The sequence below is a fragment of the Thamnophis elegans genome, chromosome 1 (assembly GCF_009769535.1).
Source record: "Thamnophis elegans isolate rThaEle1 chromosome 1, rThaEle1.pri, whole genome shotgun sequence".
NCBI classification, from domain to species: domain Eukaryota; kingdom Metazoa; phylum Chordata; class Lepidosauria; order Squamata; family Colubridae; genus Thamnophis; species Thamnophis elegans.
In genome coordinates, this window is record NC_045541.1 from 70692297 (window position 1) to 70710622 (window position 18326).

The 18326-nt window shown below is 37.8% G+C and overlaps 1 protein-coding gene across 1 annotated transcript in view; it reads right to left on the reverse strand.

Annotated features, from left to right (window-relative positions):
- SYT7 (synaptotagmin 7) overlaps positions 1-18326 on the reverse strand; it is a 255232-nt gene that overhangs the window by 12180 nt on the left and 224726 nt on the right. The window contains exons 9-12 of the mRNA XM_032234644.1: positions 11117-11387; positions 7857-8026; positions 2412-2526; positions 450-649 (exon numbers count right to left, since the gene is read on the reverse strand). Coding sequence (XP_032090535.1) covers positions 450-649; positions 2412-2526; positions 7857-8026; positions 11117-11387 — 756 coding nt within the window. The remainder of the gene's footprint in view (positions 1-449; positions 650-2411; positions 2527-7856; positions 8027-11116; positions 11388-18326) is intronic.

The following is an 18326-nucleotide window of genomic DNA, read 5'->3' on the forward strand; positions in this document are numbered from 1 at the left end:
ACCCAGCCACGAAATTTCAATTATATTTCATTCTTTTCTGCCTTTGGCATAATCCTTTAATCCTAACCCCTATATGGAAATCATATCTTCCATTATCATTATAATTAGTTTTCATCCTGTGCTCCTATAGATTGTCTCATCTTTCTTGTTACCTTTTTCCATTGCCATTTAGCTGTGGGAGCAAAGAGAGAGGAAATTTGCTCTTTGCAAAGTTGCTCTTTCCCAGTGTTTTGAAATGGTTTTGCCTTACATTTGTCATAAAAGGGGTTTTAATAAAATATATCTGATCAAACACACACGGAGGGACTCAGCTGGTGTAAAGCTTCAATAAAACTAAAGAACTAATAGTATTTCTGACAGGAAATCATGAGTATTTGAGGAGGAACGCAAACCCAAACGCAAATTCTGATAAGCAAGAAGCTTATCCTCAGCCAAAGGGATGACCTTACCTTTCCAATGACATCATTTCGGCTCAGCTTGTCCTTATCCATGACCGTAATGATTATGGTGGTCTCCCTCAGCTTCTCTGTGGGGATGTCGAACAGGAAGGATTCATTGAACACTGGGTTCAGGCATCGCTTCATCACCACTGTCTTCTTCTTTTCCACCCGCTTATCTTTGTACATCAGCCACACCTTCACATAGGGATCTGATGCAAGGAAAATGGACATGATTGCCAGGATTTAATGGAGGAAACAGGGTAAGTTATAGAAGGAACATGCCAGTATTTATCACCTTTACGGATACCTGCTAAAAATCGTTTGTTTCTTAAAGTATGATGCACTTAAATGAAATTTGAAAGTACAAGGTTCAGTTTTATTTATAGAATAAGGTCCAATTGTGAATTTAAATTCTACATAGAAAAAAAGTAGTTTCCAATACAGTGGAAATTTAAAATTGATAAACAAAGTTGATCAAGAGAAGGAAATGGACAAGACTATCTTCGGCTTTCCAGTCTACACAAGAATGGCTAAAAGCCACATGAACTGACAATTGCCTACATCTAGCTTGAAACAACTTACAATATAAATATCTTTCTGGAAATTAAACATAGCGTACGCTGCTATGCAGCATCTCATATTTGGTTTTTAAAATGGTACAAAGTATTCAGAAACTTGAACCCCCCCCCCCTCTCTCTCTCGTCTTTAAAGTAGCAGTGTCTTTTCTGGGGTTGTATGGGCACCCTTGGCAATGGCAGGGCTGCTTTAAGGAACTACAAAGATACTACATTCATGCCCCCAGAGGCTCCAAATGGACTAACACCAATTCATTCTGTTCTTTTACAACATTTCTTACAATTGAATGGAACATTATTAGCAAATTAAAAGAAATACTTTTGAATGTGTCCTTTCATCCATGAGCCAACAAAACCTCTTGCAAAGATGGAGCTGATGCATACATCATGGGAAATGTTCTTCGTTGTTCCCATTGAATGTTCTGAAAGTCTTACATCTACTTTTCCCCTCATAAAAGTAAAAATATTATGCACAGACTTTCCCAATAGTTTTCCCATGATACAGTAATAAGAAATAACCCAACTGAAGTTTCAGCAAGAAGGACACGTCAGATAATGCCCTAGGACCATGATGGTGAACCAATGGCACGTGTGCCAGAAATGGCACGCAGATCCATGTCTCCGGGCATGCCAACCATTGCCTGTTGCTCTTCCAGTTTCCAGTGCGTGCATGCGTGCCAGTCAACTGGTCTTCATGTGTGCATGAGCACCAAAAATTGGAAGAGCAACTCCCTGGCATGCATGTGCATGCTGGGAAGCTGAGCTTCTGGTTTCCGGTGCGCACATGCTTGCTGGCCAGCTGCTCTTTGTGTGTGCATGTGCTCCAGAAACCGGAAGACCAGATGACTGGTGTGCATATGCACACCGGAAACCAAAAGTTCAGCTTCCCGGTGCACAAATGCATGCCGGGAAGGTGCTCTTCCGGTTTCTGGTGCTCCCCCGCACATACGGTCCCATTTCAGCACTCAGTGCCGAAAAGATTCATCAACACTTCCCTAGGATCTATTTTTCTACTTTACATGATTGAAACGAAACTAAAATTGGAGTCTTTTCAGACCTTCAAAGGGCTCTTCAGCTATATGGCACCTGTTGTTTGAGGGCAAACCTTTGTCTGTGTAAATGGAATACCGCCATGGTAATGGTTAGTATTTCTCCTGTTACATACAGAATCCTGTATGAGCTAAGACTCCATCATGTCTGTCAGCCGGTGAGGCAAAACATAAATAATACCCAATTCAGCTGGAGGAAAAAAATCTGACCATCAAAGACATTCTGACATTTCACAGTTTTCTACCAGATTTACCACAAATATAAGTGGCCAGGCCTCTGAGGAAAAGGTTAATTTATGGGTGACTTTTCATTTGGGATTATTTGGTACTGTTCTGGAATTCGATACCTGATGTTCCCCCAATATCCATGGCTTTAAGATTCCGAGCTTTGATAATATTCACAGTAATGGAGTTAGCAGAGGGATTGTAGCAAAGGGACAGAAGGAGTTCTCCTCGGCTTCCCTAGAAAGAAAAATGAACAGAAATGAGAAAATCTTTGCCTGATGTTTGACATCACTGATGTCCCTTCTGAAGGTTCTCTATGCTTGGAACTGAAGACTTCTGAGCATCCTTCAGGATTTGGTCTATTCATTCTATACAATTAACAGCTCTATATGTTTCCACTATAAATTTCATCAGATCAGCAGCCACAGCCTGCTTTGTGTGGCATAGTGAAGATTGCACTCCTACAATGAGCAAAGCAAGGGTTGAAATGAGTGTTTTGACTACAGGTAGTCCTCGATTTATGACCATAATGGAGCCTGCCCATCATGATTGTAAATTGAGGCAGTCATTAAGGGGGTCGCCACATGATTTTACAACCTTTTGGTGGTGGTTTTGCCACTGCTAAGCAAACACCGGAGTTGTTAAATGAATGCTGTGATCATTAAGCAAACCATTTGACTGGTTTTGTGAAAAACTGGAAGTAAATGTCAGTTTTTGGCAAAAATGTGGTCACATGACTATGGGACATTGCAAATGATCATAAATGTAGTCTGCTTGCTAAGTGCACAGAATAGTTTAAATTGTTAAGTGACCATCTATATATTGGTGACTATCTCTATCTGCTAGTCTTAAGGCATTCTTTTCCCCCCCTTTATCCCTTCTGCAATACAGAAATTGGGCCAAAAGCACATAAAATACAGGAGCACAAAACCATGTTGGTAAGACATTTCGCAGCTCCTGAGCTGCTATTTTCATACCTTTGTACTAACTGATAAAAATATTTGGCATTGGCTGAAATCATTATTTGTATTCATAATCAAGACCAACAATACTTACGGCTGATAGCTGTGTTCAGGAATGCCAGTGTGGATTACAATAGAATAGTATAAATGAGCATGGGAATTCAAAAGTGAGTCAAGATTAATAATTTTGCTCTTGGATTGAGTAAATTGAGGGGGGTGGGAGCCATGCTTGTTAAGAGCATTTGTTATAGTCTTTTTAAAAAATAATAATAATGGGATGCTTTTTGTTTTAGATATAGTTTTTTCATTGTAATGATACCATCCAGCAAGAAAGATTTTCTTTGTTGTGATTGTGGTGCTGATGTGCAAATTATTAAATATATTGTGCAAGATTGCCCACGACATGTGTTTTCTGGTTCCCTAGATCCACATGAAGCAACTCAAGAGGTGATTGCTTGGATAGCTGAATTGGACATCCAGTTATGAAGCCACTGTTGTACCCGTCATAGAGGTTTTACTTATAATTATGTGGAGTGTGTATATATGTGACTGTGTATATATGTTTACTTCTCTTCTGTGTTGTTCTCATAATATCATAAACAACAACAACAACAATAATAGATAAAGAAAAAGGAAAGGATCCTGGAAACTATAGGCTGATCACCTGTTTGCCAACAACATACAAGCTCCTTACTGGTATCATTGCAAACCAAATTAATGGATACTTGGAAAAAAATAACTTGCTTCCTGTAGAACAGAAAGGATGCTGCAAAAATTCAAGAGGAACAAAGGACCAACTGCTGATTGACAAGCTAATCCTAAAGAATTCAAAGAAAAGACGAACCAACATGTTCATGGCTTGGATAGACTATAAGAAAGCATTTGATTCAGTTCCCCATAGCTGGATCAAGAAATGCCTGAAAATCTTTGTCATCAGAAGCAACACACAAAAATTCATGGAAACTTCAACGAACCTCTGGAAAACGAAAGCTTATAGCTAATGAAGAAGTACTGGGTGAAGTTGAAATTAAATGAGGCATTTTCCAGGGCGACTCCATTTCACCCCTACTTTTTATACTCTCAATGCTATCACTGACAATCATTTTGAAGAAGATGAACTATGGATACGAACTTGCAAAGAAAGGACTGAAAATTTCGCACTTGGTGTACATGGATGATTTGAAGCTGCTTGGTAAAACAAAAGCTGAATTGAATTTATTAATTGAAAATACAAAAGAATTTAGCCAAGACATTGGTATGCAGTTTGGAATTGACAAATGTGCAACAATGGCAACCAAAGCAGGCAAGGTCATAAAAGATGATGGAATAGAACTTGAGAATGAAGAAATGATAAAGGCAGTAAAACCAGAAGAAAGCTACAAGTACTTGGGGACTTTAGAGGCCTCTAATTTAATGTATAGTAAAGTCAAGGAATTAACTTCAGCCAAGTACATTCGACAAATTTGCAAGATATTAAAGTACAAATTGAATGGAGGAAATATCATAAAAGCCATAAATACCTGGGCTATACCTGTGATTCGATACTCTGCAGGAATAATTGACTGGACCCAAATGGAGTTGGACAATTTGGACAGAAAAACAAGTAAGCTTATGACAATGAATCATGCTTTGCACCCTAAAAGTGATGTTGACCGATTATATCAAGTAAAAGTAAAACAGACTGTGGAAGAAGAAAAACACAGCTTGAATGATTATATCCAGAAAAGTGAAGAACCAATGATTAAAGAAGTAAATAAAAGAGGCCTTTTAAAGACAACTAAGTCAAAAGCTGAATATAAGAAAGAAATAATTGAGAAGCGAGTTGAAAATTGGAAAAACAAAGCTATGCACAGCCAATACTTGAAAAGTATTGAAGGCAAAGCTGACCAAAAGCTAACTTGGAACTGGTTAAGATCAGGAGCACTGAAAAAGAAACAGGAAGCTTTATTTTGGCAGCTCAAGAACAAGCCTTAGCCACAAACTGCATGAAGGCAAAAATTCAACATGTTACCACCAACAGCAAATGTCGCCTCTGTAATGAGAAAGACAAGACAGTCGACCACTTGATCAGTGGGTGCAGCAAAATTTCACGAACTGACTACCTATAACGCCATGACCGCGTTGCTAAGATCATTGTGCCAAAAGTTTGGATTTGAGTACAGCAAAAACCACTGGGAACATCAGGTTTAGAGGGTTTTAGAGAATGAGAAAGTCAAGATCTTGTGGGACTTCAGAATTCAGACTGACAGGCACTTGGCCCACAACACACCTAACATAACAATAGTTGAAAAGAAAAAAGTATGGTTCATTGACATTGCAATACCTGGAGATGCACGGATTGAAAATAAACAGCAAGAAAAAATAACAAAATACTGGGACTTGCAAATTGAAGTTGAGCGACTGTGGAAAAAGAAACTGTGTTGTCCCAATTGTAATTGGAGCCCTTGGAGCAATACCCAAAGGGCTACCTCACTATTTGGAAATTTTAAATTTATCAGACTTGAACATTCTGATTCTACAAAAAACCACCCTACTTGGAACAGCTTATATCCTCCGACGTTACCTTAACACTTCCTAGGTCCTTGGTTAGGACTCGAGCTGTTGAGCTACCAACCAGCCCCAAAGACTGTGAATCTCACCAAAGATTAACCACGTAATAATAATAATAATAATAATAATAATAATAATAATAATAATAGTAATAATAGTAATAATAGTAATAATAGTAATAATAGTAATAATAGTAATAATAGTAATAATAGTAATAATAGTAATAATAGTAATAATAATAGAAAATGAGAAGGTGAAGATCTTGTGGGACTTTCAAATACAAAAGGATCGTCATTTGGAGCACAACTTGCCAGATATCATGGTTGTAGAGGGCAGAAGTGTACAGTTTATTGATATCGCTGTTCCTGGAGATGCCAGAGTCAAGAAAAAGAACTAGAAAAAATAATGAAATATCGCGACCTGGCCATCTAAACTACATGGCTATGGATGAAGCATGTAACAGTGATACCCATTGTCATCGGGGCACTTGGCACCATGTCCAAGAATTTTACAAGATACATCAACAAATTGCAGCTCCCTGCAATAACACCAGCGGAATTGCAAAAAACTGTGCTATTTGGAACATCCTATATTTTAAGAAGGTACTTGGTTGATACCTAGGACGCTGGCAGCAAACCGTATCAACCATTAGCACCAGTCAATGGTATTTGTAATGCATTTTTTAATGTTCAGTTGGCTGAGTTTAATGAATAAAGTATATTATTATTATTATTATTATTATTATTATTATTATTATTATTATTATTATTATACAATTGTATCACAGCGGCCAGTTGTTTCACCGGATTTGGCATTGGTTACTAGTCGGGTCCCACCCAGGGGCCTAGGACGTCGTAACGTATTTTCGCAATATGCGTGCAGATCCAAGCAGTGCGGCTTTTTGCATTTGACTGATGGTGATTTTGTCAATTTTTAACTGTTTTAAATGTAATTCCAGTGCTTTTGGAATAGCACCCAGTGTGCCAATTACCACTGGAATTACCACTGCTGGTTTGTGCCATAGTCGTTGAATTTCGATTTTTAAGTCCTGGTATCTTGCGATTTTTTCATGTTCCTTCTCGGCGACCCTGCTATCACCTGGTATTGCGATGTCTATGATTGTGACCCTATTTTTCTCAACCAGTGTGATGTCTGGTGTATTATGCGCCAGTATTTTGTCGGTTTGTATACGGAAATCCCACAAGATCTTGACCATCTGATTTTCTGTGACTCTTTCAGGCTGATGTTCCCACCAGTTTGTTGCTGTTTTAATATTATAATTTTTGCACAAATTCCAATGGATCATTTGTGCTACTGAATTGTGCCGCAATTTATAATCAGTCTGCGCGATTTTTTTACAGCAGCTGAGTATGTGATCAACAGTTTCGTCAGCTTCTTTGCAAAGTCTGCATTTGGCATCATCAGAGGATTTTTCGATTTTGGCCTTAATGGCATTTGTGCGGATAGCTTGTTCTTGCGCAGCCAGGATTAGTGACTCTGTTTCTTTCTTTAATGTACCTGTTTTTAACCATAACCAAGTTTGTTCACTGTCCACTTTATCTTTTATTTTTTCCAGAAATTGACCATGCAGTGCTTTGTTCTGCCAACTCTCCATTCTTGATTTTATCACATCTTTTCTGTATTCTTGTTTTGTCTGTTGGGCCTTCAGTAGATTTTTGTTCTTTACTTCGATTAATAGATGTTCTTGACTTTCTTTTATTTATTTTTATTTATTTTTATTTTTATTATTATTATTATTATTATTCAGTGAATAAAACAAGTAAACCTCATGTGTGTGTTTCGTGCTGCTGGCAAATAATCAGTACATTCAGAAGTATTAAGGGTGGATATGTTAGGCTTCTCTCACTGACTGAATCTGCCTTACATGGCATCTACAACCATACCTGACATCTTGCAGGTATTAAGGTTTTATGCCCTTAAAAGGCGTTATAAAGAGAAGCAGGAAGGATCTCATCAGCAGACTTCAAAACCTTGATCTCCTCTTGCCATGCTAGGAAAAATGTGCAAAGTTACAAAGCAAAGCTAGTATCTTACACTCCCATCACTGCAGGGCTTTAGATCCTTCCAGAAAGTCTGCATCTGAGTCAAGTCCACTTTGTTGAGAGGAATGTTAACTTCCCCAATTGGATCATTACGACTAAACCGATCATAATCCAAGACCTGTAGATACAGCACCCGCTGAACCACTTTCTCATATGGGAAACCTGATGAAAGCAAAGGAGCAGATGAGAAAGAGACAGAGAGAAATAAAGAAAACAAAAGAGGAAATATAATTAAGCAGAGTAACAAGAATTTGAAATGTAAAAATGGCTTCATCTGAAGACAGTCATTCCCTTGTCCACGGTGGTCTTTTCTATATATCAAATCAAATAGGGATAACTGCAACTATACTTACAGATAATCTTGTAGCTTTGGATAACTTTTTAGTCTCTTTTTTTTGTCCTGTGACTTCAAGCCTGCCTTGTCTCTGGAATATGCCTGGACTAGTCTCTGCAATTTTCTTGGCAAGAGTTCTGGAAGTGGTTTACCTTTGCCTTTTTCTTAGGGCTGAGAGACAGTGACTGTCCCAAGGGCACCTAGCTGGCTTCTTGCCTAAGGCAGGACTAGAACATCTGTCTCTTGGATTCTAGACTGCTGTCTTAACCACTACACCAAACTGGCTCTCATCTTCTAGATTAATGAGTAGCAATAAAGTTTTATTAATCCAACTTGATGCTTGAGGGAACTGACTGGCTGCTCTAAGAGCCAGGACAAATCCTTGTCTTCATCCATAATTTGCACTTAGATTACAAGTGAAGAATTTTGTTCTTTCTATGTTAATGCAATACACTGCTGTTTCCCTGGAGAATGGTACTAAATGTAATGGAATAAGGGCACGATCTAACTTGGCAGGAGGTAAGACAATTGGATAAAGTAAAGGAGACATAAGGTAACACAAACTGACCACATGAAATAGGTGTACCATGGGATGACTTGATAGAGAATGTGATAGATTAATGATTTAGGGCAGTATTCCTCAACTCTACATCCTTCAGTATATTGGATTACAATCCCCGTAATACTCCGATGCTATTATATGTATTATATTGCAGGCTTATGTCCTCAATACACGCACATTTCCATATTTAAAATATTAAAGAAGCTTTTTTTTTTACTTCATTAGGGGTGGTCAATAACTATGGTTTTTTGTTGTGATGTAAAAAAAACCTGTTGTCATAGACCATGTCAGTGCTGAATTCTTTACAGCTATGTGGCACAAAAATGGTACCCCTATTATGTTGGAACAATCTCACATAGAATCTCCCTACTGGGAGACTGCATTACTTCATTACATGAAGTCTGGAGCTTCATGCTCCCTCACCGTCATCTATGTTTGGTAGCCGAGAATCCAGTTCAACAATCATGTGTTCGAAGTAATAAAAAAGCAGTCTTTCATTTACCTCATTGAACTCTGAACAGTTTATGAACAGCCAGTTTCTTCACAGGTGGGAAGACTTACCTTGTCTTGTCTGCTGGCCTCTGGGCTTCAGCTAATGCAATTCTGTTCATGGGCTCTTAAAAGGGAAGGGTAGCTTGATTGTTTCACAAGCCTTCTTTCGCAACAACTGCTCATAGTTTTTCTCTCTCCTTTCAGCTAGTTAAATACACATTATCGTGATGATTCTATTTTAAAATATTGATGGCATTTACTTGAGCTATACAGTATTCGAATTACTTGCAAATCGTTGGAAATATTCCCAAATGCATAGCAGGCAAGTCAAAGGGATGTAGAGTGAAATCTGATTTTTGTTGCTCCCAAACCATCTCTTCCACCCATCTGCTCACCAAAAATCTTCAGTTTTTTGTCTGGCTGCCGACTTGTAGACATTGTTTAGATTTACCATTTCTTTTCCTCCACTATAGCAACATATAGCCATAGTTATAAAGCTATTGGAAAAAGCACCTGATCGCAAAATTGCTTGCATGCTATTTTTTTCATCATCAATGGTAGCCATAGGCTTTTAATAACAAGGGAATGAGAGTTTGGCAGCATTGCAGCTCCTCTTTACACTAACTGCTATAACATTTTTGTGACTGGCAGACAACACACCCACCCAACCACACCCACTTGAAATGGAAATTGGGACTAGCAATGCAGTTTTGGAATTTATATACTAAGAGATGTGAGTGCTGGTTACCAGGTTGGCTGTCTTCAACAAAGGATTGGCCGACTTCAGGGAAGTCATGGGATGAATGGCTGTTAGTTTTGATGGTAATGTGACTGTCTCTAAAGATCTGCTGGGAGACTAGTGATTGGTTGATTACTGTGAGAATGGACTGCTGGGAAAGATGGGCCAGTGGTCTGATCTAGCATGGCAGTGCTTCTGTTTTTTTTTCTTCAGTGAACATATTCATGGTTTCACCTCTCCCATGCTAGAACTCAATATTAATGAAGATAAAAGGAGATGGATTGTGGTGTGATCATTAGGAGAAACATTGGATGTGTACACTCTAAAGCAGGGCTGTCAAACTTATGGCCCATGGGCTGGATGCGTCACGCACTGGCCATGCCCATGCCCAGTTTAGCAAAGGGGAGAAAAGTCCTGATATGTCACGTGATGCCACTGTGACAATGCAAGTTTGACACCCCTCCTCTAAAGCCTTCAGTCATAAGAGCCATGGTGTTGTAGTGGTTAGAATGAAGTACTGCAGGCTATTTCTGCTGACTGCCAGTAGTTCAGCACTTTTACATTTGCCAGCAGTTCAGAAGTTCAAATCTCACCAGCTCAAGGTTGACTCATCCTTCCATCCTTCCAAGGTTGGTAAAATGTCAGAGGCACATTTTGTCAGAGGCAAAATGCTGACTCTGTAAACTGCTTAGAGAGGACTTTGAAGCGGTATATACATCTAAGTGCTATTGCTATTGCTATCAAGCTTGTGTTCTTCAGAAATATTTACACTAGCCTGGTGGAAAACAAAACAAAACAAGAAGGTGAACATCATTCACTCTTTCTTTCTGTCCCATCTGGACAAGAGTGGCAACTCCCCAAATGTCCAACCTTGGAACATTCATTCTAGGATAAAAAGATTACCACAATTAATCGGTCCTTCTCTGACACACTGTCTATTTCTATTCATGAACAAGTTTTCTGTTTGACAGCAGTTTTCTTTCAACTATGTTGCTTGCCTTTAAGTTTAAGAAACGAAGACCACTATCATACTTGACAGGTTGAAAACTGAACCATGAGATAGATTTCTTCAGCAAAGCCTTGACTTCAGTAATCAGAATCCAGAACTTAGACCTTCTTACCTACCTTCAAAAAGAAAGGTCTCATTCCAATGTGGATTTAAGTTCTTCCTTTTCACCTTGGTCTCCAGTTTATTCTTTTTATCTGGCAGGAGATAGATTTTGACAAAAGGGTCACTTGTGCCACTGAAATCCTTAGCTGGCAGCTCCTGAGCTTTCAATATTTTGACAGTGAGAGTAGATTCCTGGAAATTATAGCCAACACTAAATTGGATGCGGCCCAGATTCTCTCGGCTGGAGCTGTCATGTCCCTCATCATCCTCAGATCCAGGGGAAAGCTATAGTGCAAGAGAAAACAGAAAGACATAGCTGTGAGGGTCTGGTATGCGATGTTTATCTTCTGTATCCAATTATGTTTTAACACCAGAACCCTCAGAGGTATTTGCTCTGCTAGCTAATAAAGAAGATCTAGGTTAAACACGAGCAATTGATAAGAACATATTTCTCATGGCTTATTACCTTTAATAAGGTAATGATAATGTTATACTTTATATTCTATTACTCCAAGAGAACATTTTCTTTTACAGTCAGCTTCATCCTAGCTTTCTCATAGTCAATGATTCTGAAAAGGGAAGAAATTCCTGCAGCTCTTTGATTCTGAGCGTTTGAGACATTTCCAAGCTGTCTGATGTCCTTAGGTGAGAAACAACACTGAAAAAAAACTTCCCTCCAAGTATAAGCAGTGTTGAAAGGGAAAGAGCATTGGGAAATAAATACAGAAAGGAGATACTGTTAACATAAGCTCTATTTAATCACCGACTTAACTGGGAGTGAGCCTCAGGGACAGGAAAAATTCTATTAAGAACACTGTAACTTGGGTACTCATTAGTAGGGTGTGAAGTTGAAAAGCTCAGAAAGACTTTGTCCCACTGTCAGCAGCTCCTGTTCCAGCCTTCTTGTGAAATGTCTCACTTTTCACCTCCCATATCATTCATGACTTCACTGTAAGCCCCAGAGGCTGGATCAAGAACAGGAAAGGCTTTCTATTTACCCACGGCACTTTCAGTTTGGTTTTATTTATTTGCAAGGGCTTCGGTAGATTTTTTTTCTCAATTTCCCATGGTGCATGAATTGCCCAAAAAGAAATGTGTAGCATAACTATCTCTCATAACACACAAACAGATGGTGGTGCTATTTCTCCTGCTTATTATTCACTGGTGCAGACAAATATTTTTAGAACTTGGACTTTAGCTGCCCATTGTGCATTAGTTTCAGTGACTCAATGAGCTAAGATTATCTTTTCCCTACCTGTTGAGATTCCATGTTTTGCAACTGCTTTTACATTCCCTATAGTTAAAATATCAACAAATAAAATATATAAACCTGCTGATGAACCCTGTTGAGAGAAAATATTCTGGACATATGCATTTTATATTCAAATTCACTTGAATCTCAGAGATACAGTGTGTTTGCTTCAGCTGCTCTGATTCCGAAAACAGTTAGTTTGCAGTAAGTACTATTTTCTTGCAGATGGTACCCTCTATTTAAAAAATTGAAAATAATAGAAAAATTAAGATGTACATGCTCAACTGGCATCCCCTAAACTACAACTTTAATTAAAAAGGGGGAAAGGAAGATATGAAAAGGGACATGAACAATATTTGTCTGCCAATCAGAATATTGTTGCTGGCTCTATTTACTGTTATTACAGATCTTAAAGGTAAAGGTAGCCCTCGCACATATGTGCTATTCCGACTCTAGGGGTGGTGCTCATTTCCATTGTCCAAAGAAACCTGCATGGTCAGGTGGCCAGCATGACTAAACACCAATGGCGCAAGGAACGCTGTTACCTTCCCACCAAAGGTGGTTTGTATTTTTCTACTTGCATTTTTACATGCTTTTGAACTGCTAGGTTGGCAGAAGCTGGGACAAGTAATGGAAGCTCACTCCATTAGGTGGTGCCAGGGATTTGAACCGCTGAACAGCTGACCTTTCTGATTGACAAGCTCAGCATCTTAGCCACTGAGCCACCGTGCCCCTCTCTATTTAAGATCTCTCTATTAAGATCTATTACATATCTTAAGAAACCCAAATCTTTTTTTAACCTTCAAGGCTGCCGACTCTGTTCTGGAAAGAACTGTGAGTTTCAGTTCTCTAGCAATTCTGCTCAACTCAACCCAACCACTATTTCCTATTCCTGTTCATATGCTTGCTGCGTTATCACTAATGTTAATTAAGACATTATTAGTATTTAATTTTTCCATTACAGTCAGGCCTCAAGTACTTTTCTGCACTAAGGAAATATTCCCATTTTGGTCTTGTGGAAGACCTCTTCTGTCATCTGTCCCAGGCAGAATGACTCAAATTGTATGGACAAAGGTAATTTGCAAAGGATTACTACAGATAAAACATCCTACGCTACTGCGTTACTGAAATAGATTCCACAAAACAAAGAGTAGACAATGTACTGAATACACCCCTTGACTAATTTGCAACAGCTGTAGTACTATGGTCAATTTTCACTCAGTATTGTATCTTCTGTATCACCCATGAAACATTCTATAATCCATTTTCCTTATACTGATTTCTATATTCCATTCATCCTCACTCTTTTTATAATAGTATTTGTTAATTATGTGTTAATTTAATTACATACACTCTAATTTAGCATCATGACCTCTTCTTTCTTGGGAAGCCAAGGAAAGAATTAAGGTGGCTTTAAAACTCTGGAAACTGTTTAGCAACACTTCACCCCTCTTTTTTTTTAATTTCAGGGAAGGAATAGGGAGACAGCCAATTGGGTATTAATGGTTTAGGCATCAAATTAAAAACTGGGGGAGCATGAGTGCTAGCTCTGCCTTAGACATGAAGCCAGCTGGGAGATCTTAGGCTAGTCACCCTTTCTCAGCCATAGGAAGCAGGCAAAGACAAACCACTTAAAAAAACCTTTTAAAGATAACTACAGGGATTTGACAAGGCAGTCACCAAGAATTAACATTGAATTGAAGGTTAAAAAAAGAAAGAGGGGAGGAATTAGGAGGGATGTTTTTAAAAAATGAAATCTTTGCTTCTTTTTTCTTGGAGTTATTTATAATTACCACATTTCCCTGAAAATAAGACAGGATCTTATTTTCTTTTGACCCACCTGAAATAAGCACTTGGCCTTATTTTTAGGGAGGTCTTATTATTTTTAAGGTGCAGGAGGCATCGCACATGGTCACCTCATGGCTCCTGCTGTGTTGCAATATTTTCGGGGAGGTCTTATTATTTTTGAGGTGCAAGAGGAGGCGAGCGTGGTCACCTCCTGGCTGCTGCTGTGTTGCAATAGTTTCAGGGAGGGCTCATTTTCAGGGGAGGGTTTATCTTAGCGCATGCGCTCAAAATCCTGGGCTTATTATCTGGGCAGGTCTTATTTTCAGGGAAACAGGGTATATACATAAAAGGATACTTAAGTGGGAGAAGATAAAATACTCAGTTTAAAAGTCACTGGATTCTGACAGGAGCTTCCCCTGCCAAATAAACACATTTATGTTATAAAGCCAAGGCTTTGGGACTTTGCATGCTGGATAAATGTATAGGGTTGAGAAAGAACTGCAACTTAATTTGAAAAAAAAAACTTTGCCAATAAAAGTTTATGGAAAAACTCTCAAGTGAATCAGATATGGTAGAATCTTTAGGCCAGAAGGCACACAACAAATATTGGGAAAGAGCAAGGGCCCACAGTAAGTGGTCAAGGCATTAATGATGTGCCTCAACCAAATCTAGCAGGAATCCCAGCTGCTGATGCACCCCTGAAGAAAACAAGGGACTGTGCAGCACCAAGGCACCTCAGAAAGCAACATGGAATGTCCAAGGAATGAGGCAGGGTAAATTGGACATAATCAAACAGGAGCTAGCCAGGTTGAAAATCAATCTTCTTGGCATCACTGAGCTACAATGAATAGACAATGGTTATTTCCAGTCCGATGAATTCACTCTCTATTACTTGGGACATTACACCAGGACAATGAACAGAGTGGCAAGAAACTTGTCCAAATAATGGAAAGCTTCTTGACAGTAAATATTTGAATCATAACCCTTCAAGTTATGTCAAGCACCTCAAAATCACAATTGTCCAAGTCTAGCCCCAATAACATATGCAATGGAACTTGAAATAGATAATTTCTATGCTACTATTGAAAATAAGGAACAAGTATCCTCAAAAGTCATCATTTACATTCTGGGTAGTTTCTATCCAAAAGTTGTCAGCCAAGTAGAAACAGGCATCACTGGCATTTTTGGATTTTGGGACAGAAATGATGGAGGTGATCATTTGATTCAATTTTGCAAAGGGATTTGATTTCAAATCATGGATACCTGATTCAAACAACACAATCATACTTATACACTTGGACATTAATTAATCTGGGAATAATCTGAAAGCATTCACTGTTCCTCAAAGCGTAATGTTTAATGACTTTTTATTGATATCTGAAGAAACTTCTCTGTATGTTTTATTTATCTTACGCATTGCTAACTGATTTATATCCTTTGGTATATACATTCAATGGAATACATGGATGACCCTGAGGAAAGAGGGGTGAGATGCTGCCTAGGAAACCATCAGACAAGAGAAGCAGGAGCAGCTAATGTCTTAAAAGTCAGAGAAAGAAACTTAGGAAAGAACCACCCTAATGGATGAAGCAGTTAAAAAGGTGGCAGAAAGTTTGTATTTTCAGACTTGTGAGATTGTGTTAATGCATCCTAACAATTAAGTAGAATTTGTTCATCTAGCCCTGTTTACTTTCTAGTTTACCTGTGGGGGTTGACAATGCATACCTAAATATTGAATTGATTTGGTGTGGATACTGAATTTATATTCCTTAAATGAATGAATAATTCAGTTTTTACCTTTTGGTATCAATTCCAATTTAAACCATTTACTAGAGTATCATGCTATTTTGCTAAAGAAATCTATATTTTGCATCAACAGTGGAATAGTCATATGAGGTTTGGAAATAATCCTAAGAATGTTCTCCACAAATAAAACTAATTTGTCTTCATATATTATTTTGTTTTTAATGAGCTATTGCCATGGCAGCTAGATCCCAGCAGTCAACAGCTAATTTCAATTGCATCACCATCTGCCGAACCAAGAAAGGTAGAAGAGGAAGAGGAAGATTCTTCCATTAACTTGTTAAAGGAGATCCAGACTCAAGTAGAAATCTTGAAGCCTATCCAACAAGATCTGGCTGAGCTTAAGAGTGATTTAAAATCACTCTTAAGTGATTTTACTCTTAAGGCAAGAAAAAAATGGTTAGATATGAAGATTGATTACTAGCCCACAGTACCATAAGACATGAAGATTAATTACTAGCCCACAGTACCATAATTCAAGCCAATTTTAATATACTGATCAGATCAGGGGGCCCCAAGCCCCGGTCTGCAGAATGTCAGCAATTGGCCCATCCAAACAAGCAAAGCCCCATCTGTGGGATGCAGGCAGCCTACAAAACCATGCCCTCTCTGTTCTGTGGAAAAATCTTTCTCCATGGAACCGTCCCTGGTGCCCAAAGGTTGGGGACCGCTGGACTAGATGAATTACTTATTTAGAATCACAATTGCACAGGAAAAAAATTGTGCAAGACTGCTATTGAAAATCCTCTAACTCAAACAAACCTGGCTGAATTATATGGATGATTTTTTTCAAAAAGCTCTTCTCTTTGGGAATGGACGTCTAGTCAAGATTTAACATGTGTTTAAAATTCCTTTAATAAGACAGAAGATTGGAACTAATTCAAATACCATTCTTATGCAGTTCCTCAGAGATGAGATTTTACACATATTTTGCCAGGAATCAGTAAAATCTTCATTGAGTTCTAACCAAAGTAACATATCAATCAATCCTGATTTTACTAAGGAATTTTCAGGGAAAAGAAGATTGTTTATAAAAGCTCAAAGTCTCACTAGAGTACCACAACTATAATATTTAATGTACAACTGTAATATTTTCCGCTACATTCTGCATTAATAATCAAGATCAGATTCACAGATTTGGTAACACTGTGAATGCGGAGGCTTTTATCTTATAACTGAAATCTGCTGATGGATAAGTCTTATTGTGTTTCATTTTACAGCAATTGCTAAAAGAGAAGTGTGAGTTTGCCCAAGGAGCAATGGGAGCGGCGGGGGGGGGGAAGTATCCTCATTTGAGAACTTTTAAAGTTGCCCCCCCCCTGTCTTCTTGTTAATTTGATGATAATGAGTCTGGGCGTATTGCCAATTTTAGTCTTTATCTTCATACTTAGCATATGAGTTTAAATGATTGGTTTGCAAACTGTTCTATATATTTATTTGTAATAAGAGAGATGAACTATAGTGCTACCTCACTAAGAAGTCATGCATTTCTTTCTTTCTTTCTTTCTTTCTTTCTTTCTTTCTTTCTTTTTTGGGTTCTTTCCATTTTTTAAAAATAAGAATGTTACTTTTTAGTAAGTCTATTTTCTTACACATAACCACATTTTTTCTTTTAAGTAAAGATTCTCTATATGTATAAAACAAGGCTATCTGAATATTAATTTGAGTTCCATGATTCTATGTCTATATGTAACATTAGAAAATATGATAAATATATAAATAAAGTTCATTATTATAGATTTGTTAAATGGTACAGGTTATAAAATAATTTGTTTTGGAAAAATATTAATAAGTGGGTCAAAAATAAAATAAATGGATAAAATTAGTATTTTACAGTATGGGCTATAGGAATCTAGGATACAAAAATGTAATTTTAACATATTTACAATAATTAAGGACAGGTATTGCTTATCTACAGAAGACTTATCTAATGGAACAGTATCTCCATTAATGAAGGATTGGGTGGGACAAGTTTATTTCATAGATACTTAGATGACAGCTAAAGATGTGGCTATTTTGGTTTGAACAGGATTTTCAAGTGATATACAACATATTACTGATATAAATGGGCATTATTTAATTTTACGTGCTAAAATAGCAACAACTGTAATAGCTATGGTTAATATTTATATAGCTAATTTATACTCTCCTTTTACTTTTTATCAATGTTTTTGACACTTCAATGGGTGCATTTATGATAAAGTGGTAACGTGAGATTTTTAATGAAATATTGGATCCTGAGCTGGCTAGAAATAGATGTACTAAAAACCCTCAGTCATTAGTAGGGAAACAATTAAGATTTATATATAAGATTTTGGTACACCCTTGGCATTTGAGATATCTAACTCAAAGAGAACAAATTTTATTCAAGTGGCAGCAGA